The 27165-nt window shown below is 48.8% G+C and overlaps 1 protein-coding gene across 3 annotated transcripts in view; it reads left to right on the top strand.

Moving 5' to 3' along the window:
* The first annotated feature begins 1258 nt into the window (after positions 1-1258).
* Positions 1259-27165, top strand: part of Daglb (diacylglycerol lipase beta) — a 39353-nt gene continuing 13446 nt past the window's right edge. Inside the window, exons 1-8 of one of the 3 annotated variants that reach the window (XM_052754373.1) lie at positions 1262-1447; positions 3789-3940; positions 12254-12425; positions 14624-14885; positions 17998-18120; positions 20409-20536; positions 23610-23736; positions 24702-24785. In XM_052754373.1, the coding sequence (XP_052610333.1) occupies positions 1353-1447; positions 3789-3940; positions 12254-12425; positions 14624-14885; positions 17998-18120; positions 20409-20536; positions 23610-23736; positions 24702-24785 (1143 nt within the window). In that variant the 5' untranslated portion in view covers positions 1262-1352. Of the gene's footprint in view, positions 1448-3788; positions 3941-12253; positions 12426-14623; positions 14886-17997; positions 18121-20408; positions 20537-23609; positions 23737-24701; positions 24786-27165 lie in introns of all 3 variants that reach the window. The other 2 variants (XM_052754374.1, XM_052754375.1) reach the window with 2 other exon arrangements.

Genomic DNA, 27165 nt, shown 5'->3' on the forward strand with positions numbered 1-27165 from the left:
TGTATGTAGCGGGAGATAGTGGTAAAGTGCTGGCCTAACAAATGAGGCTTAAATTTAATCCCCAGAACCAAAATTTTAAAAAGGGTGTGTGTGTGTCGGGGGGTGGGGGGTGGGGGACAAATAAACAAAGAAATACCTATAAGAGCAGCATTTCCATTAGAGGAAACAGAAAATGTTAAAATTTGGGGGTGAAGGGCTAAGGAGATGGCTCAGGAGTTAAAGCGCTTGCTGCATTAGTGTGAGGACTAAAATTCAGCTCCCCAGAAACCCATGAAAACGCAGGATGGGCGTGGCAGCATACCTGTAATTACAGCCCGGGAAGGGGAAATCAGAAGATCCCCCACAGCAAGCTGGCTACCAAGACTAGACATATCAGCGAGCTCTGTATTGAATTGAGAGACCCTGCCTCAGTGAACAAAGTGGAAGAGCGATTGAGTATGATTCTTGCTATCTCAGACCGCCATTTGTATGGGCACATGGGCACGCGCATCTACTACACACGTGCAACCACCCCCCCACACACACACACATGCAAAAACATGCACACGCACATGCACACCACCGACACACAAAAAATTGGGGAACTAAAATGGACCTGATGTGAGGAGGGGGGACAGCAGGTGGAAGATAGGCATGGATTACAAACTTTTGAAGTAAGACTCGGCGAGAGAGATCTCTGAGAAGAGTTAAGATGTACTTTATGTCCAAGAGCAGCCCTGCAAGTCTTAGGCATAATTTGGACTAGGTTTGACGGGTCACCTAGGTCACGCGAGGGGACTGTGGGGCAGAACGGGAACGAGTAATAGTGAAACCAGCCGGGGAAGGGATGAAGGTGGCTAGACCACGGTGTGTAGGAGAGAAGGGAGCACGTGGAGGTGCTAAAAGGACTCAAACCTTATCTCGCCAACTGCTGGGTGGCGTTTCAGACTCGAACTCAGTAAGTCTTGAGTCCTAAGGGACCACAAATGACAGTAAAGTCGTCCCAAGCGTGGAAGATTCAGAGACCCAAGCATAAGTCCTAGCCTCGCCATTAGTAGCCACGGCTCTGTGGGGAAAAGCATTCTTCCCAGGTCTTTCGAATCCTTATCTATTACACAGAAATGACCACATCGGCGCGGACTTCGCACACCTCTGACCCGCAGGCGATGGCCAGCAGCTAACTTCCGGGCCAGCGGATTTGAGAAGGCGGCGGGCTGCAGCGCCGCTAGTCAATGCGCGTGCTCAGGCCTCGGGCCGGAGGGCGCCTGCGCGGGCCTTTACTTAGGCGTGCGCCTGCGCGCAGCTGGGGTCCAGTCCGCCCGCGGAGTCAGGAGGGCGCGCGCGACTTGGGGCGGCGCGGTGGGAGGTGCACCATGCCGGGGATGGTGCTGTTCGGCCGGCGCTGGTCCCTGGCCAGCGACGACCTGGTGTTTCCCGGGTCTTTCGAGCTGTTCCTGCGTGTGCTGTCGTAAGTGAGGCTGCCGTGCGGGCGGGGAGGGCGCACTGAGGCTGGAGAAGGCGACAAAAGTCGCCCCTCCTTGGTGCTTAGCGGCAGCCGCGCCTGCTGAGCACGGTCAGTCCGCACCTAGAACGTAGGTACAGACGCTTTGTGCATTTGACAGGTGTCCCGGACCTTCAGCGCCGCAGGGCATGAGCGCTAGGGTGCGGCGCCGAGCCCTGGCACTAGGAGCGTGAAGGAAGCGGGAGCATCCAAAAAAAGCCATAGCCTCCAGGTCTCTCCTTTCTGGAGCCCAGCTTTAGAACTTTGCATTACTCTCGTCTTTTTTGCTGGGCGGGTAGCGAAGTACCTGTCTCTGCAAAAATTGCAATTTCAGAGCAATTCACAGAAACCAGTGTAATAGGTTGATTTTGCAAAACCTATGCTCAGTGGGAAACGGCACTAGTGCGTGAAGTCAGCTGGCATGCCTGGCAACGTGGAATAGCGTTCTTAGGAAAAACCATTCTCAATGGGGAAAGGGATGGGAGCTCTTTCTAGGAACTCTCTGCTTCTCAGGGCCGGTTTTTTTTGTTTTGTTTTTTTGTTTTTTTTCAGCTCGTTTTGCCATTATTTCCTGACATGGAGCCCTGGTGTTTACAAGACTGACAGAAAAAGTTATAGGGGCCGGGGGGGTGTAACTCATTTTTGTAGAGTGCTCATCTAGCATGCATGCCCTTGCCTGGATCCCCAGCAGCACACAGAAGTGGTGGTGGCGGTGCACCCCTGTACTTCCAGAACTAGGGGAGTGGCAGCAAGAGAATCATCAGTTCAAATCCATCATTGGATGTGTATTGAGTTGGAGGACAACTGGGCTGCACAAGACCCTCTCTCAAAAAAAAAAAAGAAAAGCTACCAATCCTACATCTTCACTTTCTCCCTCTAGTGCTTGAGCCCCGGGCCTCATGCATGCTAGGCAAGTGCTTTACAACCGAGCTAAATCCCCATCACCTCAAATGACACACCTCTTAGAGCTTTGGATTTTGAATCTTTAATAGGACAGTCTTGGGCAGCAAGATGGCTCAGTGGGTGAAGGTGCTTGCTGCCAAGCCCAGCGACCCAGTACCCCCAGGACTCCACATGGTGGAAGGAGAAAACTGACTCCTTCACGTTGCCCTCTGACAGGCATGCCACGACACACTCCTCCCCAAATAAACAAATCCGTAAATAAATATGACTTTAAAAAATGGGCCTTCCTGCTAAGTGGTGCTGCCTTCTCTAGGGTTAGTTAGAGTCATCGTTTCCTTCTGGAGGTCTGCACTATCTGTCATTGTTCACTGCTGAATTACAGAATGTAATCAGGAGCCCGCAGGACTTCTCCTTTTGAATTTATCGGTTATTTTCACAGTTTGCTTCGTGCTTGCTTAGTTTTGAATTACAGTAGGCTACACTACACAGGTACAAACCCTCCTGTGAATAGTTCAGTAAACATATAGTTTGTTGGCTTACCACTCACGTGATTCTAAGTCATGACGGGTATTTTCCCACAGAATCAATGATGGGTATTTTCCCACAGACCCTTATATATGCTTGCCTAGGCTTTGTTTAGTGATAGGGTCTCCTACATCTCTTGCTTGCCTCAAACTCCACTACTTTGTGTGTGTGAGTGTGTGTGTGTGTGTGTGTGTGTGTGTAGCAGGGGGTGATCTTAAACCTCTCATCCTCCTGTCTCCATCTCCCCAGCGCTGGGATTGCAGGTGTGCACACAGTTTGTATAGCACTGGGTATGGAACCTGAGAGCTCCTGCATACCAGGTCAGCACCCTACTAACTGAGCTATATCCCCAGCCTGTTTGTTTTTTAAGTGGGGGCTCCTTGTGCAGCTTACAACTCCTGGAATTCATACATAGTCCAGGCTCAGGCTGGCCTCTAATTTATGATCCTCCTGCCTCTGCCTCTCGGGTGCTGAGCTTACAGGTGTGCACAGCCATGCCCAGTACATGAATTGCAGCAGATAGAAAGTCAGAACAGAAACCTACAGTGTGCCAACAGTCTGGCTCTGGATAGACTTTCTATGGATGAAAATTACATTTCACATTGAACCTTAACCTTGTTTTTGGAGAATATTAACTTCCTTTATTTCTTCATATCCTTGTTTTTTTTTTTTTTTTTTTTTTTTTTTTTTTGGTTTTTCGAGACAGGGTTTCTCTGTGTAGCTTTGCCCCTTTCCTGGATCTCACTGTGTAGACCAGGCTGGCCTCGAACTCACAGAGATCCGCCTGGCTCTGCCTCCCGAGTGCTGGGATTAAAGGCGTGCGCCACCACCGCCCGGCCATATCCTTGTTTTATGAAGCCCCTGTCGTCTTTGTCCACAGGTGGATTGCCAGTCTGACTTTGTATCTCGTGCATAGAAGGCAGCTGGACTGTCCTGGTGGAGTCCTGCTCAGCACTTACTTGATTGTGCTCCTTGTTCTTCTGGCCGTGATCATATGCACCGTGATGGCCATGGTGTGTGTCAGCATGAGAGGTAAAGAGCCACGGTTTCTGTGTGAAACTGGGATTTTATCTTAACGGCCGTATTGCAATACCATTGTCATGCCATACAGTTCACCCACTTAGAGTGTGTGCATTGGTTCTTTCTGTCCTTCTAAATTGCATGTGGGTGTGGGTGTGTGTATGGACAAACACATGCTTGTAAGTGTCTGCTGTGGTCAGAAGGGGGCATTGGATTGGATCGCCTGGACCTGGAGTGGCAGGTGGTAGTGACCCACTCCACGCAGGTGGTAGGAACAACAGGTGCTCTTCACCACTGAATCCTCTCCCCAGCCCCATACTAATATGGTTCTTACTGTTTCCATAGTTGAAAAGCTGTCACTCCAGTTGACATCATAACATTTTCTTGTCTGTGTGTACGTGGTGTATATACAAGTTTGTGTGGGCATCTGCAGGCGTGGTGTGAAAACCAGAGGTTGATAACATCATTAGCTGCCTCCCTGAATCACTCTCCACCTTATTTTTTTGAAGTAGGGTGTTGTCAAAATTCCTTTCCTAGGGCAAAATTTACCCCTCCTCTCAAGGTCCCAACAACAAAGCAAGGCATGATTTCGCTTTTCTTCTGGGTGGGGCTGTCTCCACTCCTGGCCAAGATGAACAGAAACACAGAAGAGATTGTCCTGGGGAAGCCCTGATGTCTGTCCTACCCCTGCATGCCCAGTGTTAGTTGATACAGGTCCATTCAACCAGCTTGAATTGGACTTTCTGTTATTTGTGACTTGAGCTGTTCTCACTGGAACCCAAAACAGTATTTTATGAAAACATATTAAATTGAGCATGGCAGTTCAGGCCTGTAACCCCAGTTTCCCAGGGGACTGAGGCAGAAGGATGTCAAGTTCAAAGCTTACCTGAGTCTTTAGACCCCTGATCCTGTCTGAAAAACAGAAAAGGGGGCAGTGAGATGGGGCAGCAGTGAAAGGCACCTGCTGCCACGTCTGACAACCTGAGATCCATCTCTGGGTCCCACATCTTAGCAGGAAAGAACTGACTCCCAAAAGTTGTCCTCTGACCTCCATATGTGTGTGTGTATGACACGTGTGCACATATCTGTCTGTCTATCTCAATTTTTTGAGGAGGCTGGAGAGATGGCTCAGCACTTACCGCTCTTACAAAAGTTTCTAGCACCTGCATAAGGTGGCTCATAACCACCTGTAACCGAGTCCTGGGGCTCCGATGCTGTCTGCTGGCCTCCACTGGCATTGCATGCACACAGTGCACACGGGGGCGGCACAAACACAAGCATAAAAATGGAACAAAATGTTTAGCTGAGCTGTGATGGCACACTCCTCAAATCCCAGCACTTGGGAGGCAGAGGCAGGTGGATCTCTGAGTTTGAGGCCTCTGCCTGCAGAGCTAGTCCCAGCACAGCCAGGACTACACAGAGAAAATCCTGTCTCAAAAAACCAAAAAAAAAAAAAAAAAAAAAAAGTTCAGAACTGGGGATAAGCTCAGTGGCCTTAGTACCCCTCCTCCAAATAGTTACTTTAATTGCCATGTGGTTCTGAAGAACGTGCTAGCCAGCATGCTGACCCACACTTGTAGTTGCTGCAGGTTGTAAGTATATGAAATAGAGATTCAGCTGTATATGATAAAGCCATACCTAGAAGGGTAAGGAATTCTTCTAGAGGAAAGTCAAATATCAAGGAATATTTGATGATATTCGGCTTTTAATATATCAGCTGTCTTCTATGAATTTCTTGTGTGCTCATATACTGTTAGGCCTTACCGACAAACAGTATAAGCTTCTCAACCTACTGCTGATCTGGACTAGGCAATACCCCTACAGCCTAGAAGACTGTAGATTGTAGATGCATAGCTTTGTTTCTTGTGCAAATGAAGCTCAGACTTTCCTTCCCCAGACAGGCCAAACAGCATTGCAGAGCAATTGACTCAGGACAAAAGAGTTTTTTGCATAACCGGGTGCAGTGAAGGCTGGGGCAGGATTCCTGGGCTGGGCAGAGTTTTGGGGGACAGTAGGAATTAGGTCAGATCAGGAGAGGAAGAAAGGAAGGAATGAGCATCAACAGAGAAATGGAGGACAAAGATGAGATCAGTAACAGAAGAGCTTAGTTAGGGCCAAGAGAGGACAGAAAAAGAAGGGACAAAGGGGAACTGAGCGTCAGGACAGAACTGAAGCTGTGTAGATAGACTTTTGTCTTAGAGAAATAAAATAAATGGACAAAAGAGCATGGTGTACATTGATTCTTTTCCCTCAGATGTGGTGATATTGTATTCCCCAATATATCATGCACCCTAATAAATTTATCTGGGGTCAGAGGACAGAACAGCCACTAGATAGACATAGAGGCCAGAAAATGGTGGCACACACACCTTTAATCCTATCACTTGGGAGGCAGAGATCCATCCGGATCTCTGAGTTTAAAGCCACACTGGAAACAGCCAGGCATGGTGACTCACGCCTTTAATCACAGGAAGTGAGCCTTTAATCCCAGGAAGTGATGGCAGAAAGCAGAAAGGTATATAAGGTGTAAGGACCAGGAACTAGAGCTGGTTCAGCTTTTAGGCTTTTGAGCAGCACAGTTCAGCTGAGAGGCATCCAGTCTGAGGAAACAGAATCAGCTGAGGAATTGGCAAGGTGAGGTGGCTGTGGCTTGTTCTGCTTCTCTGATCTTACAGCATTCACCCCAATACCTGGCTCCAGGTTTGTTTTTATTAATAAGACCATCTAAGACTCATGCTACACTCAGATAACTTCCCCCCACCCCCCAGACATAGCGTCTTCCCCAGGACCCTGGGACGGATTTTCTCAAGGCAGGGAAACCTTGGGAAAATTTTTGTTATGTAGTCTAAGCACTTAACCAGAGGCAGGAGGATTGCTGTAAGTTTGAGGCCAGAGCTACATAGTAAAATCCTGTCTCAAAAACTTAAATTAATTAATTAATTAAATCAATGTAATGGGTAAGATTTTTGGCTAACAAAATGACTCAGTAGGTAAAGGTACTTGTAGCCGGGACTGATGACTGGGTTCATGCCCTGTGACCCATGTAGTGGAGGAGAGAACCTGTTCCCACAAGTTGTCCTCTGACTTCCACAAGCGTGGATAGTCCACCACACACACACAGAAATGTTTAAAGAAAAAACTTCTTTTTTTTGTTTTTTTGGTTTTTCAAGACGGGGTTTCTCTGTATAGCTTTAGAGCCTGTCCTGGAACTCACTTGGTAGCCCAGACTGGCCTCGAACTCACAGAGATCCGCCTGCCTCTGCCTCCCGAGTGCTGGGATTAAAGGCGTGCGCCACCACTACCCAGCGAGAAAAAACTTCTTAAAAGGGTATTATATATTGGGCACAGTGGCTCACAACTTTAAACCTAGCGCTCAGGGAGGTAGAGGCAGGTGACTTTCTTGAGTTTGAGGCCACCCTGGTCTAAATAGCAAATTTCAGACCAGCCAGGGCTACATGGTAAGATCCTGTCTCAAAATATATATACAAATTTTAATGAAGAAAAAATTTAAAAAACAAATGTGGGGAGGTTGTAGCACAGGAAAAAGAGGCAATTTCCTTGTTACATACATACATGGATGGATGGATGGATAGATAGGTCGAGCAAGCCTTTTTCTTTTCTTTTTTCTTTTTCTTTTTTTTTTTTGGCATCAGTGGGGATTGAACCTAGGGCCTTGTGCATATGAGGCAAACCCCTTCCAACCAAGTCAGAACCCTGGATCTCTTCTTCCTGAGATGAAGTCTTGTACAATAGCCCTGACTGGCCTGGAACTACAGTGGGCAGTTTCCTTGTCATTACCTCCTAAGCACAGGGATTACAGGTGTGTGCCACCAGACCCAGCAACAAGGCTTTGGTAAGAAATAAGGGAAGGACCCTTGATCAGTAGAGAAACAGACAAAGAGCCTGAAGACACACACACACACACACACACACACACACACACACACACACACACACACACGCACGCACGCACATTAAACTAAGCACATCATTGTAATAGGAGGTGGAATGAATGGGCAACTTGTGTCTTTTTTGGTGGAGATGTATTTCACCAAACCTTTGGGGAGGCCAGTGTGACAGTGCATGTGTATTAATCAGTTTTTACCTGTATATTTGCATATGCACACAGAAGTGCTTGTGATCTTCCTTGTAGTACGGCTTGTGGAAAGAAGAGCCAGGATGATTCTTTTCCATAGTCACAGATATGGTGGCATAGTTAAGAACAGCTTTGCTTTTGTTGTGGTGTTTTCTTTGCTTTTTCCGAATATTACTGTGTAGCCCAGGCTGGCCCAAACTCACGATGCTATTCCCGCTTTAGCTTCCCAATTGAGGGCTAGGATGAAAGGCTTGCACCTCACACTTAATTCTGTATTTGATTTAAGAACTTCCCCTCATGAAATCCCACAGCGGCTACTAAATGGGGGGATACCTAGGGGTGGTCTACGTTCAAGGCTGCTGTGTCTTTGTTTGTTTGTTTGGTTTTTGTTTTTATTTTTTTCAAGACACGGTTTCTCTGTGTAGCTTTGGAACCTGTCCTGGATCTCACTCTGTAGACCAGACTGTCCTCCAACTCACAGAGATCCACCTGCCTCTGCCTCCTGAGTGCTGGGATTAAAGGTGTGCGCCACCACTGCCCAGCCCAAGGCTGCTGAGTCTTAACAGAACCCTTCCCATGTGAGGACTGACATCTGCTATGTCTAGATAGGGTCCTGTCTCTGTGTCTCAAGACCTCATAGCTCAACTTCTGTATCAGAGAAGATGGCTGCAGTGACTAGGGTGTCTGTCATTCACAAACCTGTGGCGTAGACCTTCTCTTTGTTGCTCTTATGCATGTCCCACTCGCTGAGGACACTTTAGGAAGTCCTTATTGAAGACAGCCCAATACAGCGGTGTCTCTGAAGGTGAGTGAGGGTCATCAAATTAGAAAATCTGCTGAGGTAACCGGGTCCCTACCAGCCTGTTTATCTTGAGAAAAAATTTAAGTATGGAAAAGTGTTTTTCTAGCCAAGCATGCGTGGTGCACACCTTTACTTCCAGCACTCTGGAGGCACAGGCAGGCAGATCTCTTGTGAGTTCCTGGCCAGCCTGATCTACGTAATGAAACCTTGTCTTAAAAAAAAAAAAAATGTGTTTTTCTAAAATCTGAACTAGATGAGGCCATCAACATTCCGTCACAGGGTGGAGAGGGACTCATGAGGCCCCCACCTTTAGCTCAGGGACCACTGGCAGTTAATGGTTCCTGAGGGAGAGGGAGTCATTTTTCTTCAGTGATGTAGCCACGGGTAAATTGCCCGTGTTCCAGGGAATAACTCCTCGCCTGTGCACAGGCGGCCACCCTAATTAAACTCAGTGAATCACAGGGAAGCCAAACAGAGCGAAAGATAGGAAACTAGGAGGGGGACTTCTCAGGAAGAAGGGGTTCCCGGGGGAGTGGGACGACTAGGGAGGGGTAATGACCAAAATGTACCACATCCATACACGGAATTGTCAAAGAATTTAAAACAGTGTTTCTCTAGGTAGATGCGGCCTCTGTCAATATCGCATTCATTTTCTGGGAACTTACCCACATTCCATCTCTTCTGTTTCTTTGTCCGTCTGTGTATTTGGTAACTGTGTGTCAGACGCTTTCGTGTGGAAGTCCCAATCACTAACGTTGCTGACCATGCTAAAATGTGTCTGTATTTAGTGTCCTGCCAGCACAGCGGAGGTCGGGGTTCCTGGTTTTTCAGGGTCTCAGCCGCTGTTACTTAGTAACAGGCTTCCTTTGTTCCCCAGAGAGGAAGGGTGAGAGAACTAACTAACCAGACGGCTCAGCAGGTAAAGGTGCTGCTTTGCCAAGCCTGGCGACCCGCCTTTGATCCCGCATGACGAATGGAGGAAACTGACTCCAGCAGATGTCCGCTGACCTCCTCTTTTGTGCCATGGCACACATGTGCTCACACACAATAAATACGTGTAAATAAAAATTTAAAGATTAATTACCATGTAAATGCCAAGCAGGAGGCTTTAACGCCTAATTTAAATGTTTTCCCCCTGTTTTGTGCTTGTCTGAGGCAGGGTTTCTCCATGTAACCCCAACTGGCATGAAACTTGCTATGTAGTCCAGGCTGTCCTTGTACTTACAGAGCTGTGCCTGCCTCTGACTTTCAAGTTCAGGGATTAAAGGTATGTGCTATCATGTCCAGCACTAAAGGTTTATTTTTAATTTTTAATTATGTGATGTGTCTGTGTGGAGGAATGCCACATCTGTGGGAGTACCTGTAGAGGGCGGAAGGGGCATTGGATCCCCTGGAGCTGGAGTTTAGTGAGGTTGTGAGGTTGGTGCTGGGATCCTAACTCGGGTTCTCTGGAAGAGCAGAAGTGCTCTTCACCACTGAGCACTGACATTCTAAATCACTGTTTTTGTTTCCATCATATGTCTATAATCCCAGTGATGAAAGAGTGGAGACAAGCAGATACCTGGAGTTCACTGGCGGGCCAGCCTAGTGAGTTAATAAGAAAGAAGCGAGAGCCCCTCAAAAACTAAAGCTTGGAAGGGCTGAGGAAATGGCCCAGAGGTTAAGATCCTGCACTCTCTTGCAGAGGATCCCAGTTCAATTCCCAGCTCTTACATTGGGCAGCTCACAACTGCCTGCAGCTTCAGGACAAGGGGATCCAAAGCCTCTGGCTTTCCCATGTGTACCTCTACCACACGCCACGCCCCCATACAGACACATACACATAGTTAAAAATAAAATACCACCTTTTATAAAACAAGGGGAAGAGTGAATGAGAAAAGCACCCACCATTCCTCTCTGGCTTCCATGGGAGATAGTGGAGACACACACATACCCCACACATGTACACCCACACCCACACATTATACACCACACACACACACACACATACACCCCACGCATATACATCACACACACACACACACACACACCACACATATACACCACACACACCACATACAACATACACACATACCCCACACATATACACCACACACACACACACACACACACCACACATATCTATTAAGCCTTGGTTTCTTCTTTTATAGAATGAGATAATCACTCACACATAATTTGTGAGGATTAAAGAATAATTGATATTAAAGTATTTAGTGGTACTGAGTGTCTGGTAAGTTGTTCAGTAGACAGGAAGCTTATTTTCCTGGCTGTTAGAATCTGCGTGACTCTCTCCCTTCCTGCCTGGGACAGTCCTCTTGTGTGCCTGTTGCTCCTGTATATAATTACCCAGAGTGCCACTTTTGGTTCTCAGAAGTATTCCAGTTTGGGCAGTAATTATGTAGTCCCTCCTAGATAGAGCCCAGAAATAGTTTTAACTCTGAGTGTGTCTAAGAGATGAATCTGCAGCTTCTGCCGTACTTCCCATCCTTCACCCTGTCACTTGCTTTCTGTTCTTTTCTGTTTTGCTCCCCCCACCCCCTTTTGGTTTTTTCGAGACAGGGTTTCTCTGTGTAGCCCTGGCTGTCCTGGAACTCGCTCTGTAGACCAGGCTGGCCTCGAACTCACAGAGATCCGCCTGGCTCTGCATCCCGAGTGCTGGATTAAAGGCGTGCGCCACCACTGGCTTTGTCACTTGCTTTATAGTTTAGGCACATGTTACCAGGTTTACAGAGTCCAATGGTGGGTAGAGCAAAATGCAAAGGTGTTCAGGTGCGGTATTCTTTTCTATTTAAGATTTATTTTCTGTTTAAATTATGTGTACGTGGCTGGGTGTGGTGTATGCATCACTGCAGGTGCCCGTGAGGGGTAGAGGGGTCAGATCCCCTGAGGCTGGAGCTATTTTTATGGGGTTGTGAGCTGCCTGATGTAGGTGTTGGGAATCAATTTCAGACCCTTTGCAAGAGCAGTACATGATCTTAACTGCTGAGCAGTCTTTCCAGCCCCTGTAGCTGTACTCTGTGTGTGTGTGTGTGTGTGTGTGTGTGTGTGTGTGTGTGTGTGTACACTTACTGGTGCACATGTGTATAAGTGTCATGTGGAGGTCTTCAGTCACTTCCCACCTTACCTGTGGAGACTGGGTCTCAGTGACCCTACAGCTCATTAATTCAGCTAGGCTGGTTGGCCAGTGGGCTCCAGGGATCCACCCACCTCCACGCTCCCACCAGCCCTTGGGTTATAGACACACACCACCTTTTTCTCTCAGCTTTCATGTGGATGCTGGGGATCTGACCTCAGGTCCTCATACTTCTGTGGAAGGCACTTCTGTCAGCCCAGCCATCTCTCCAGCCCCTGGTAGCTGTATTCTTGTGGACGGGCAGCTCTGCATCTTAGGAGGCTCGTGAGCAGTTCATTCTTTTCTGTGTTTCAGGAACCATTTGTAACCCTGGACCTCGGAAGTCTATGGCCAAGCTGCTTTATGTCCGCCTGGCGCTCTTCCTGCCAGAGATGGTCTGGGCTTCTCTAGGGGCCTTCTGGGTGGCAAAAGGTATCCAATGTGACAAGACAGTTGTGATTGGCATCATCACCACCGTCATAGTCAGGTGAGGCCCTTCCTCCTCTCGGCTTCCCTCAGGTGTGTTTCTGAGCATTACAACACCCTGATGTCCTGTGGACGTTCTAGCACAGAGTGGGGTCTGAGCAATTCGTGAAGACTTAGAGATGTTTCTTCCTGCTTACATTTGTGAGTGCTCACTTCTTCCCAGTCCTCACTTTTCTGCAAGTTCCCTCTCTCATGAGAAGGAAGAGGGACTGGAGAGCCAGCTCAGCGCTGAAGAGCACTTTTGTCAAGCTATTGCGAGGACCAGAGTTCAGTTCCTAGCACCCATGTCAAAATCCAGGCCTCCCGTGTACACCTTTGACCCCAGGTCCAAGGACAGTGGAGACAGGAAGGTCACTGGGGCTTCCTGCCTTCCAGCCTAGCCCAGAAAACATGAGCCCCGGGTTCAGAGGAAGAGATTTCCCCTTAAAGGAATAAGTGGGAATTGATGACGGGGAATACCTTCTGTTGTGTACTTATGTATTCAACAGACAGTTAGCGACTGGCCTGAAGACAGCCGCCAAGAGCGTGGAGTTGAGAAGAGCCCTGGCTACTTCTCAACTCATGTATACACAGATAAAATTAATAAATACATTCTTTAAGAAGGCAGTGGGGGGCGGGGGAGGCGGCGTGCTAGAGAGATGACCCGGTGGTGAAGAGCGCTTGCCGCTCTTGAGACGCCTCAGTTTGGTTCCCAGCACCCACATCAGATGGCGCACAGCTACCTGTAATTCCAGCTGTAGGGGATCTGATGCTCTCTTCTGGTTTTCGGGGGCACCTGTGCCCACATGCATATACACACAGACACACACCTATGCATACTATAAAAATAAATAAATCTTACAGAGAGAAAGAGAAGCTAAAAGCCAAAGGAAGGGTGGAGGTTAAAGGTGAAATGAGAAACAGTGCCAGGAACTGAGTTGGTGTATAATAGGTTTATTTGTTTGTTTGAGACAGGTTTTCTCTGTGTAGACCCTGGCTGGCCTCAACTCAAAGATCCTCCTGCTTCTGCCTCCCCAATGCTGGGATCCAAGGCGTGCCCCACCACCGCCTGGCAGTCTAATAAGGTTTATAGTGCGGTTTTCACAAAGGTTTTTAATTTTGTCCTTTACCCTCTGAGTCATCTCACTATCCTTTACCCTCTGAATCATCTCACTACCAAGCTAAAGATCTTGACCATAGTCTACTCTGTCCCTTTTTGTTATGAATAAGGAGATGGAAGCTGGTGCTGCCATCCCTGAGGCACACCGGCAGGGACAGCAGAGTCTGCGTCATTGTAGTGGAGAGCACACAGAGCCTTGCCACACCCTGGGCAGTGTAGAAGTAGTTCAGGCTGAGGAAATGGTGCAGTTGGTAAAGCCTGCCACGAGAACATTAGGGCCTGGATTCAGATCCCCTGCACTTTGGGTGGTGGACATAGGCAGCCTAGCCCATCATTGGGCTCTATGATCAGTCAGAGCCCTGTATTAGTGGAGAATGATCAAGGAAGACCCCCCCCCCAAGTTGACTTCTGACCTCTATACACACACACACACACATATACACAGAGAGAGAGAGAGACACACACACGAACACATATATACACCACACACAAATAGAAATAGTTAAATGTGGGCCAGGGAACACATATCAGAGTGTTTGATAATGTAGAAATTCTTTTTGTCTTACTATGAAGAACCTCAGGGCACTGAGGGATAGCTGGGTCACGGTCGGGCACCTGGAGAACTAGTGCTAGTGACTTCTGTCCAGGCTGCGATGCTGCCCACCGTTCAACCCTTTGTTTCCTTTCTGGGCTTTCCTCAGAACTCTCTGGTGTTGGTGGGATTTGGGTTAGCTATGGATTCATGAGGAACTTTCTTTTTTTTTTTATTTATGTAGTTAGTCGAATGTATGTACGTGTGTGCGTGACATGATACATGTTGGAGATCAGTGGATAACTTGCAAGAGTTGATTTTCTCCTTGTATCGTGTAGACCCTAGAGATCAAATCCAGGTCTTCAGGCTTGGCCAAAAGCACCTTCACCTCAGTCATCTCGCGGACCCTTGGAGGGAACTTTCTAGAAGAAAATGGCTTGTGTTAGGTTCTGAGGTCTGCTTCTCCTTCAGCAGTACAGAAACAGGGCTTAGTTTGTGTGTTTGGAGGGGGCTCAGGCCACCCAGCCTTCTCAGTCACCGAGCCTTTCCCACGCTTTACTTTTTGTAGTTGGATTGTCATGGCTGCCACCATGGTCACCATCATCTTTGTCTTTGACCCGCTGGGCGGGAAGACGTCTTCACATCCCCCGGGCTGCCCTGAACACCTGGATAGTAACAACTCAAGCCGGTTATTGACTGGCCTGAAGACAGCCGCCAAGAGCGTGTGGGAGACCAGAGTGATGGTCTGCTGCTGCTGCGTGGAGCAGGACGATAACAACGCCAGAGTCGCTTTTTCCAGCGCGGCCGACCTTTTCTCGACCTACTTCTCTGTAAGCGGGAGGGATCTGCGGTGGTCTCTTTCTCCTGTTTCTGTAAATGCTTCCATGGGAAGATGAGCACTCTGCACAAAGCCACATGAGCCACCCTAAAGTGGCTTTGAGGACTTGGACCCCTTAGGCAGGGGTTTTAGGAGTACACTGCCTGGGTGGGCTTGGCAGGCAGCCATAATGGCCTGCCTGCAAGGATGGCCAAGCCTTTTCTGCCCCTTGTTTGTTTTGCTCTGTTGAGATGTGGTCTCTTGTAACCCAGGCTGGCCTGAGACTGACTGTGTAGCCAAGGATGACCTTGAACTTCCGATCCTCCTTCATCTACCTCTTCAGTGCTGGGGTTACAGGGATGCACCACCACGCCAAGTTCATTTGGTGCTAAGATGGAACCCAAGGCTTCATGCATCTCGGCAGGCATGTGCTGTAGTAGCTGAGCCCCAGCCTGGCTCTCGACTCCTTTTTCAATGTCTAGGTGTGTCCTTTCATTGACACTGGTCCATTACAGTCCAGCCTGTACATTGTTTTTTAAGGGACTAAATAGCACAACATATACATTAGGAAAGAATCTGTCTCCTCCATCCAGCTCAGTCAGCAGCTAGACAATGTACAGAGAGGGGCGTATCAGAAAGGAATTTCTCAGTTCAGCAAGATGGCTCAGCAGGTAAGGGCGGTTGCTGCCAAGACTGACCTGAGTTCAATCCCGAGGACCCACATAAGTAGAAGGAGAGGGCCGTTTCCTGCAAATTGTCCTGTAACCTCTACACACACACACACACACACACACACACACACACACAATGTAAAGAGTAAATATTTCTCACTACTTTCCGTGACTAGTGACTGAAGTACAAAAGGAGTCACTGTTCTAGGAAGTGGCCCCAGGACTTGGATTTGCTAATTCTTGCACCTCTCTGTGTTTGTTTGTGTAATGATGTGTTGTAACTACCATTATTTTTGGTATTGAAACCAAGTAAAAGAGAAGATTCCTTTCGACATCCTGTGCACCTTCCTGTCCCTCTCTCTACCTCTCTTGCTCTGGCTTGGCCGCACAGCGGTGGCCTTCAAGTGGAGATTCAAGAAGTGTGCCCTGTAAAAGTTTTAAGTTGTTTTTATTTTTATTACTTGCATCTGTGTGAGTGTATGCTGCATGCATGCAGGTACCCCAAGGAGGCCAGAAGTGGGTATCAGCTCCCCTGGAGCTGGAGTTACATGGAGTTGTGATGGGGTTATGTGGAGTTACCTGCTGGGGGTGCTGGGAACTGAACTCCAGTCCTCTGCGAGAGCAATAAGCACTCTTACCCACCTAGTCATCTTTCTAGCCATGTTCCTGAATTTTACAGGAGTGCTTCAACCCAGTCTCAAGATATCTAGGAGAAGAGAAGGTGCCTAGTCACTACCAGTCTCCTGTAGCTGAGACTGACCTTGAATTCATTATATAGCTGAAGATGACCTTGAATTCCTGGTCCTTCTGCCTCTGTCTCCTGATAGATCCCAGGTGTGCTCTGCCAAGACAGGTTTTTTGTTATTGATGTTGTTTCGAGACAGGGTTTCTCTGTGTAGCCCTGGCTGTAGACCTGCCTGGCCTCGAACTTGGAGATCCACCTGCCTCTGTCTCCCCAGTGCCAGGATTAAAGGCGTGCAACGCTGCCGCCTCCACCACCACCACCACCACCACCACCACCACCACCACCACCACCACCACCACCTCTGCCGCCTGGCTCCAAGACAGGTTTTATGCAGGACTGGAGGTGGATCACAGACATCTCTTTGTCCGTCAGAGGCCCAGTGGTCCTTCCTGTGGGCTACAAGTGTCTGCTGATGATGGGGAAGTTTAGTTTCTTTCATTTTTAATTACACTTATTTGTGTATGTGGGTACATGTATGACATATGTGGAGGCCAGAGGACAACTCGCAGGAGTTGGTTTTCTCCTTCTCCTCTGTGTGTTCCGGGGATCAGACTCAGGTCATCAGGCTTGACAGCAAGTGCCTTTACCCACTGAGGCGTTCATCTTGTGGCCTGCTGATCTGCCCGCCTGCCCGCCCTCCCTCCCTCCCTTCCTCCATCCTTTGCTTCCTTTCTTTTTGACACAAGGACTCATTGTATAGCTCAGGCTAGTCCTGAACTTGCCATCCTCGTGCCTTAGCTGTCTGGGTCCTGCAGTTCTGAGCATGTGCCGCCAGGCCCAGCTGGTAGAGGGTTTCTGACTTCACTGTTTGTCCACGTGAGAAGTCTCACTAGTGTTTTACTGCTTTCTGATTTTTTTTTTCTTGGCACAATGTACCCAGTAATCATATGCTCAACCTCGTGAATCTGCCACAGAGTGTGTATCAATGCAAACTTCACATCAGCTTAAGAAATGAGAATGCCAGGCGTGGTGGTGCACACCTTTATTTTTTTTTTTATTTATTTTTTTTTTTTTTGGTTTTTCGAGACAGGGTTTCTCTGTGTAGCTTTGCGCCTTTCCTGGATCTCGCTCTGTAGACCAGGCTGGCCTCGAATTCACAGAGATCCGCCTGCCTCTGCCTCCCGAGTGCTGGGATTAAAGGCGTGCGCCACCACCGCCCGGCCTTAATTTTTTTTTTTTTTAAAGATGTTTATTTATTTATTATGTACACAGAAGAGGGCACCAGATCTCATTACAGATGGTTGTGAGCCACCATGTGGTTGCTGGGAATTGAACTCAGGACCTCTGGAAGAGCAGTCGGTACTCTTAACCTCTGAGCCATCTCTCCAGCTCTGGTGCACACCTTTAATCCCAGCACTCCTGTGGTAAGATGGAAGCCCATAGACTAGCGAGCCTGGAGTACACAGTTCAGCAAGTATAAGAGAGACCCTGCCTCAAAACAAGCTGGGTGTGGTGGCACATGCTTATACTTGGGAAGTGGAGGCAGGAGGATCTGGAATTCCAGGTCATCTTTAACTACTTAGTGAGCTGGAGGCCATCCCATGCTGCAAGAGACTGTCTCAGATAAACAAAAATTAATAAATACCTTTTTCTATGTAATGTACCTGTGTACTCGCATATCTGCCTGTGAACTCTATTCAACTGAATGCTAAGGGGTTTCTGGGCAGTCTGATGGGTTTTACGGCAGGCCATTGTGCTTTCCCATCCAGGACACAGACCTGGTACCCAGTGATATTGCAGCAGGCTTCACCCTTCTTCACCAGCAACAGGACAATATCAACAACAGCCTGGAGCCTCGGGAGGTCGTCACCCACTTTCCAGGGCAGTCTCAGGTAATGACAGAAAACACCTCTGATGTTCATGCTTCCGTGTAGGTCTTCAGAGTCATGCAGCTAAAGCTGGGCGTGGAACTCTCAGGAGGATGAAGCAGGAGGTTTGTGAGTAGGAGACTATCCTGGGCTATAGAGTGAGTCCCAGGCTAGACATAGACCCTGTGTAAGAAAAGAGAAGGAGAGGGAAAGGGGGAGGAATGAGAGACAGACAAACAGACAGGAGTAGAGAGAATAGAGAAGTAGCCAAGAACAGTTCCAGTAGCCTTTGAACCGAAACCCAACTTTCTCAGCTAGATTCCAGGTACAGGAAGCCCACTTCCGTGTTATTGTCTAGGTTACACTGTAGGAAATTCAGTATTTGGTTCTATGTCCGGAAGAATTCCTTCCAGAGTGTGTTTTCTTCTCTAGGTCTAGGAAACAGAAACAGTTCAAGCTTTGCTTGGTGAAATTTTTCCTGCCATGGGTCTTTATGGTTTCCAAAGAGGAAGTCATGCCAGGCCTGGCAGTGCATACCTGCTGTTTGAGCAATAGGGGGCAGAGGCAGTAGGATTGTGAGTTCCAGGCCACCCCGGATTATACAGTAGAACGGACAAAGCTAACTCACTCTTCTTTCCTTCCCCTTTTTCCCTTCCCCTTCCCCTCCCCCCTCCTCCCTCCTTCTCTGTCTTCCTCCTGCCCTTCTTGTGTTGCTGGGTGCGGAACTCAGAGTCTTGTACATACTAGGCAGATTTACACCACTGAGCTGTGTCCCCAGACCCTTGAAAACAAACAAACAACAACAAAAATAAAAATAACACAGAGAAGCCATAGACTGTGTGTGTCCCCTCTGCCTCTGCCATGGCATCCAGGCAGCGACTGCACCCATGCTGCTGGGATTCCTCCAGGCAGGAATTCATGTCTTACTTTTCTGTTGCTGTGATAATATATTAGGACCAAGGCAACTTATGAAAGAAAGCATTTATTTGGGGCTTACACTTGTAGAGGTCTAGAGCTCATGACTGTCAGCAGCAGGCAGGCAAGCTTGTTACTGGAGTGGTAGTCACATCTTGAGGCACAGCCATAAGGCAAGGAGAGAGCTACTGGGAGACTCGTGTCTTTTGAAACCTCAAAGCCCTCCCCCAGTGACGCGCCTCCTCCAGATGTTGACGATACCCATGTTTCTGGGTGGAAAGCCATGAAGGACTCCAGGCAGGAAGCTCCCACAGGAGCCAGAAGACTCACCAGGGATCCCTGCCTTCCTCCCTCACCACATTTCCGGTGGAGTCCACCGGGGGCTATTTAAAAACCAGCTTTTTAGAAGCAGGTGGATCTGAGAGGTCCAGGTCAGCCAGAGATACATACCGAGACCTTGTCTCAAGAAACAAAAGTGCTAGATGTGGTGGCACATGCCTTTGATCCTGGCACTCAGGAGGCAGAGGCAGGTGGATCTCTCTGAGTTCTAGGCTAGCCTAGTCTATATAGCAAGTTCCAGGACAGGACAGCCAGGGGTACACAGAGAGACCCTGTCTTCAAAACAAAACAAAGAACAATTTTTCCCCTATAAGAGGCTGGAGAGACAGCTCAGCTGTCAGGCACTTACCACACAGGTGTGCGGGCTGGAGTTTGGGTCCCCAGAACCCATGTCAATGCTGGGTGGGTGTGATGGCGCTCATCTGTAATTCTAGTGTTGGAAGGTGAAAATAGGGGTGAGTATCCTTGAGCAAGCTGGCTAGGGAGGCTACTCAAGTCAATGACCTCTGGGTTTGAGTCAAAGACCCTGCCTGGGTGAATAAGGTGGGAGAGTGAAGAAGATTCTTGATGTGAACCTTGGGCCTCCACATGCACACGGAGGCACACACAAGTGCCCACACCCTTGTGAACACACATGCGCGCAGGTGCCCCACAGATACACATGGAGAGAAAAGGAGTCTTTTTGAGAGTCAAGGAGGAAAAGAGCAGGAAGGGTTAGAGGTCAGAGTTCAGGGTTAAGGTCTTAGTGTGGGGGTGGGTGGCCCAGTGGGCCGACCGAGTTCAGATTCCCAGAATTCACGTAAAACAGGACTCGGTAGGGAGCGCTTCTGTAATCCCAGGGTTCCTACAGCAGGATGGAGACAGGAGACTCTGAGAGGCTGGAGAACCAGCTAGCTGGGGGGATCCAGCAAACATGGTTTTTCCAACAAGGTAGGAGGCAGGGACCGACGACAGACCTGAGTGAGGCTCGTGCTGTGGGACGCTGTGCCCACCCTGAGTGCACACACACAGATCTCTGTGTTCGTCCTTTCCATGGCTGTCTCCCATCTCTCCCCCAGGAGGCCGACTTGGATGCAGAAGTGGAAAACTGCCACCACTACATGCCGTTCGCAGCCGCCGCCTATGGCTGGCCCCTCTACATCTACAGAAACCCGTTCACCGGGCTGTGCAGGATCGGTGGCGGCTGGTAGGTCGGCCTAGTGCCATGCTTTCATGAAGTTTTTTCTCTAAAAGAAAAAAAAAAATCGACATTCAAGAATAGAAAGAAGAAGTCCTAAGTCCTTTATGTAGAATCTGCCTAGAGCCATGACTCACCACGTCCTGTGTCCTCAGACTTCATGCTTTATCTCTATTTTTTTTTTTTTAAGACAAGGTCTATGTTGCCCCTGGCTGGCCTGAAGGAAGCTTTTTATGTAGACCATGCTGGCCTCAAGCTCACCAAGATGACTGCCTCTGCCTCCCAAGTGCTGGGATTAAAGGCATGGGTTGCCACACCTGGCACTTGCAATTTTTAAAAAAATTTCACCGACACCAGCTGACCCAGAACAGCACTCAGAACCACATATAGATGTTATCAACCTATATCTACATGTCGCTTCCAACATTTATGGGATAGTCATCATTTAAGGTCACTCTCAACCTGGTGGCTGCCTCAGCCGATGATTACCACAGCACACATATACCTCCATTATTCTGGGTCAGCATGGAAGAGTAAATAGTTTAAGAGTGGAACTGTGCATTCAGCTTAGGTTGTAGAAGCTGATTACATGGGAAATACAAGGCATATTAAGGTTAGTTCTCTTAAGGGCAGGCAGAGTACAGTCGGACAGCAGGTTGAGTGATGGGATTAAAGGCATGCACCACCATGCCCAGCTTTTCAGGGCATTTTATTAACTTGATTGCAAGGTCTGGAAAATGTTCACTCTCTGAAGGCAAGAGGGATTTTAAGAGAAATATATTATCACACTCTGTGTGGGTCCTGGGAATCAAACTCAGAACATCAGGCTTGGCGGCAAGTACCTTTCCGGCCAAGCCAACGTCTCATGCTTCTCTATCTGTTAACAACTGGGCTGAATTTCCCCAGGACATTCATTTGCAGTAAAATCATAAAAATCAAGACTATTGTCATTGATTATTAACTAGCTGGTAACTTGTATTTGAGTTCTTCTCATCCCAATAATGTGTATATGTGTAATATATGACAGTGGTGCATGTCCAGATGTGTATGATGTGTGTGCACATGCCTGTGTGTGGGTTCGGAGACCAGAGGAGGATATCGGTGACCTGCTCTGCTTCTCTCCACTTTATTCTCTTAGGATAGGGTCTCTCCCTGAACCTGGAGCCATCCCCCTGTCTCCACCCCATCACCTCATGGTGCTGGGTTACAGGCACTTTCACAGCCACACCTGGCATGCTGCATGGACTCTGTGGATTTGAACTCTGGTCCTCTTGCTTGCACAGCAAGCACTCTTTACCCACTAAACCGCCTCATCAGCCCTGCTTTTCTTTTTTCTTGCTGCTAGAACCCAGGGCCTTGCACATGCTAAGATGGAATCCTCGAATTAAGCTGAGTCCTCAGCCACCAGGTCCAGACTTAGCATCCCTTTGTTCTTTTGTAAGTCAGTCATGACTGGAGTGGGTGGGAACTTGGCTGTTTTTCGCAAATCACTGTTTCTTCTGCCGTACAGCGAACTTTGATTGCCTGCTCCTTGCTCTCGGTTCCCACTCCTGCTTCTTGCTTCATTCACAGCCGTGGTTCGTTGCTGTCGTTTCTATAATTAGTATCTGGTAGTCACATGCCCCAACCTGACTGCACAGGCTGGTTCCTGTGTCCTTTTGATGGGTCCCTGTCACTCTGAGCACTTCCCTAGTTACTTGTTTGAGGGTTTTTGTTTTTGTTTTTTTCTGGTGGTTTTGAGATGGAATTTCACGTAGCCAAGGATAACCTTGAACTCCTGATCCTCCTGCCTCCACCTCCAAGTGCTAGGATTACAAATGTGTGCCACCACATACGGCCTCTTCCTGCATTTCTGATGGAAAATTTTCAAGTTTCATTTATCATTAACATGTGCCGGAGACATGTGTGGATACATGTGGAGGTCAGAAGACAGCATTCAGGAGTTGGTTCCCTCCCTCCCCGTGGGTTCTGGGATAGAACTCAGGTGAAATCACTCCATAAGCACCTTCACCCACTGAGCCGTCTTGGCTTTGATGGAAGGTTCCTGATGAAAGGAATTGAAACTGCGTCCTGTGCTTGCCCTGGAGGGGTTCTGCCCTTCGCCTTGCAATGCTAATTACAAACAAGATCTAAGTGCTAGGTGTGTCTGTCCCCCTTGGGGTGCTGAAGCCTTCGGGACTTCCTGATGATGGACAGTTCAACAGTTCCAAGAAAAAACCATTTAATTACGCTTTGTTTGTTTGTTTTGTGTGCATGTGTGTGTCCATGGATGTCAGAGCTTTCAGGAGTTTATTCTCTCCTTCTGTCATGTAGATCCCATCCCAGGGATCAAACTCCGGTCATGAGGCTTGCCAGCAGGTGCCTTGACCTGCTAACCCCTTTCCCTGGCCCCAGCCACAGAAATTTTGCTTGCCGTTTCCCATATCATACTTCTGTCACTTGTCACTCTCCGGAGCTCTCAGGCCCAGCCACAGGGCAGTTAGTTCTCACACTCAGTCCCCAGTGCCAAGGATGCCAAGGACTTTGGTATCCTTGTGTCTTATACAAGGTCCGTGAGTAAAGTGCTCGCCATTCAAGCATGAGGCCTTGAGTTCAAAGCCCCGGCCTCCACATAGAAAAGCTTGTTCAGACTCTGCCTGTGTCCCCTGTGGTGGGGTTGAGGGAGAGACAGGAGGATCCCTGGGGCTTGCTGGCTTCCAGCCTTGCTCCAGTTCAGTGAGACACCCTGTCTCTAAGGAATTAATGCAGAATGACAGAGTAGGAAATCCCATGTCCTCAGGCCTCCATGGATGCGTATACACACACACACACACACACACACACACACACACACACACACACACACACACGAATGAATGAGTGAGTGAGTGAATGAAAGTCAAGAATGTAGCTCACTGAAAGTGTTTGCCCCACTGCAAGACCATGGATTCCATCCCCTGCTACTCAAGAGAAACGTTCGTTAGAATGGCTTAGAAGTGGTCGTCCCTCCCCTCCTGAACTTTCTAGTTCAATCCTGAAGTGGGGGTCACTGTGCACTGGTGAGGGGCTCAGACTGCCCGTCACCTCTCTGTCTTCCCTTCAGTTGCAGAAGCACAGAGATAGAATATGATGCAGTCGAAGGGGACCAGCACCACTGCCACTTTGCCTCCATCCTGAAGACGACCGGGCTGCAGTACAGGGACTTCATTCACATCAGCTTTCACGACAAGGTATTGTCTCAAACAGGGTGTGTCTAGATGTGGGTCCTAGAGTCCTTTGAGATCGAGTGGTAGGAGGGCGTGTGTGTGTGTGTGTGTGTGTGTGTGTGTGTGTGTGTGTGTGTGTGTGTGTGTACATGCATGCACGTGTGCATATGGGTCCTGGGTATTGAACTCGGGTCATCAGGCTCATCAGTGAATGTCTCAATCACTGAACCATCTTGCTAATCCCCATCCGTCTTTTTACTTTTTATTTTGAGATGCTCTCACTAAGTTGCCAGGCTGGCCTGGAACTTAGCCTGTGCCCCTTGAATTTGTTTTCCTTCTGTCTCAGCCGCAGCTTCTTAAACAACTGGGAATGCCAGTCTGCACCACAAGGCCTGGAATGGATTATTCTTCATAGCAGTCACCCTCGATGAGCACGCACACACACACGCACACACACACACACACACACCCCTACCAGCTTCAAATCTGTGGTTAGTGTTGCTCCGTAGCTCTCCAGCCTCTCCTCTACTCCAAAACCAAACTGCTGTTTTGGTGGGGTGCAACTGTTTTCAGACTCCGTGGCCCACAGAATTTCTTGGCAGAACTTTTAAGATTTCTGTCGTCGGGCTGGTGAGATGGCTCAGTGGGTAAAGGTGTCTGCCTCCAAGACTGAGGATCCAAGTTCAATCCCTGGGACCCGTACAAGAGAAGGAGACTGAGCTCTCTCAAGTTGTCTTCTAATTTCTTCACACGTGCTGTGACTCGTGGACACACACACACACACACACACACACACACACACACACACCCTCTTCACATAGAATAAATGGATAAATGTAATTTAAGGAAAACAAAAAAATGTCCTGAAGTTGCCATGTGTGGTGGTGTGTGTCTATAATCCCAGCACTTGGGAGGCTGAGGCAGGGGGACAGAGGGAGATGCTCTGTGTCCCCGTGAGTCAGGCTTTGTGCTGGTTTCTTCTCTCCCAGGTATATGAGCTGCCCTTCATAGTGGTTCTGGATCACAGGAAGGAGGCCGTTGTGGTTGCCGTGAGAGGGACCATGTCTCTCCAGGTAATGCTGCTGTGTGTGACAGATTAAGGTCTGGGCATTGAGTCGGAGCAGAGAGTGGGACACGGGGGGCTCAGAGGAAAGCTTTGTTAGGAACAGAGGAAGCCACTGTGTGAGGCAGCCGAGAAAGCCTTGAAGCCAGGAAGCAATCGTGGGCTGTTAACTACCAGCTGTTGGCATCAGAGGTGCCAACACATTCCAAGACAGGCACAAGGGATACCTACTCGGGTCACCTCCTGCTGACCCTCCTTAGATGTGCCCAGATGTGCCCCATGCCCAGGTAGCCCGCCCTCTGATTTCTGTACCCAGAACCAGATGGGATGGTAAGATCAGTCTTTCGTCAGAAGACACACTAAGCCATGTATGGTGGTACACTCCTGTGTTCCCACCTCTTCGGAGGTTTGGGAGATGGCTCAGTGATAAAGTGCTTTGAGGGGAAGGGTGGGGACCTGCATACAATCCCTAGAACCCACATAAAAGCCAGGGGCAGTAGCGCATCTGTGATCCCAGCTCTCCTACAGCAAAATGGGAGATGAAAACAGGAGAATCTTTGGAATCCCAAGGGCCAGATAGCTTGGCGTCTCCCTCAGTCTCCCTCAGCCAACAAGAGACCCTGCCTCAAACAAGGTGGAGGTGAAGGCTGACATCTGAGGGGTTCTCTGATCCAACCGCCATACCTGGGCCATGGCACACATGCACCTGCATTCATACACACAAATGTGCACATGTACACATACACACAAAAATTAAAAAAAAAAAACAGTCACATACTGTCAAGTTCTTCTGGGGATTCTCTTCAAGCCCTCCCTTCCTCCAGTCACCATGTGCTTCTCGGGGTACAGTGAGCCCCTTGTCCACCTCCAGGTCTCTCCCGCCTCCACTTCTTGTCCAGCTCTCTTCCCTCTTTTAACATCTGCTTTCTGGTTTCTTCTCTGCCACCCCTCGCTCTCACTTCCCGGTTCTTCCTTGTGTGTCTGGGAAGGGCCAGTGTTACTGCTGAGCATGCAGGACAGGCCTCTAGTCCAGCTACTTCGAAGGCTGAAACAAGTTTAGGGCCAGCCTGAGCAACTTAGACCCTTTATCAAGGGCTCAGCTCAAGAACACTGGCTGCTCTTTCAGAGGATCTATTCCCAGCACCTACATAGCAGCTCACAACCATCTGTGACTCTATTTCCAGGGGATCCGGCACCCTTTTCTGGTCTTTGGATATCAGGCATGCATGTGATACACTGACATATATGTAAGCAAATACCCATACACATAAAAAAAAATAATAAAGTGGGCTGTGGGGTGGACATGGTAGTGTCACAACTTTTAATTCTAGCCCTTGGGAGACAGAGATAGGCAGGTCTCTGAGAGTTAGAAGCCAGCCTGGTCTACACAGTGAGTTCCGGGCCAGCCAAGGCTCCATAGTGAGAGCTAGTTTAAGATTCCTGGGCATATAATGCAGCAGGGGAGCATCTGCCTAGCATCTCCCTTTCAGAAGCTGTGGGTATGACTCAAGGTAGAGCGCTTAACATGCCAGGCAGAAGGCCTGAGTTCAGTCCTTAGTAGTATCCATCACTCCTTGCTCAGCCAATCACCTCAGATCTCACAGCCTCAGGCTGTCTGGCTGTATCCTCCTTTCCCAGCCCGTGTTCTGACCGGTTTGTTCCCTGCACTGAAAGAGAGGTTTCCCGTCATCGCAGTCCCTGTCTGCTCTTCTCACCATCCGGGTCAATCCGTTTCTTTCCTGTGTTGCTCCCAAGTGTCCCCAAGTGCCGGAATACAAGCTGCACTCAATGCCACCTGCTCCGGTCTGCCCTTTATGCTGTGCACAGCCTCAGCTTTCCCCCTCCTTCTCTAGAAACCTCCAGTGCACACGGCTTTCCTCAGCGTGCTTGTTCCCTGTCAGCCTGGTGGATGCTCTGTGACTTGCCTGGCCACCGTTTCCTAGTCCCAGTCTGTCACAGCACTAAGCATGCCAGGTGTCCTCAGGAAATCTCCTGAGGGTCTTTTTATCATGTAGGAGTAAGCCGGGCATGGTGGTACATGCCTGCAGTCCCAGGACGGGAGATGGAGGCAAGAGGAATTCAAAGCTAGCCCGGGCTACACTGTGAGACCCTGTTTCAAACAGAAACCAAAATTGCATGGAGCCCAGGGAGGTGCTTGTCCCCTGAGAGGATGGTTATCCCGCTTTCCTTCAGGTTCAGCCCAGCCACTCATCCCAACCCTCCTATCAGCATCATTGTTTAGTGAGCCATTGAATGTGGGTTCCAGAGGACAGAAACAGGGCTTTGTTCAAACCCCAGTTCGTGCTCTGGGCTGGGGAGGTCCTTAGATTGCAGTGCGCAAGACAGAGGTGTTTCTAGATGTCCCTTCCATCACGGCCATTCCCGCCTGG

Source organism: Peromyscus californicus, unplaced genomic scaffold (genome assembly GCF_007827085.1).
Source record: "Peromyscus californicus insignis strain IS unplaced genomic scaffold, ASM782708v3 Scaffold_2__1_contigs__length_46816999, whole genome shotgun sequence".
Taxonomy (NCBI): Eukaryota; Metazoa; Chordata; class Mammalia; order Rodentia; family Cricetidae; genus Peromyscus; species Peromyscus californicus.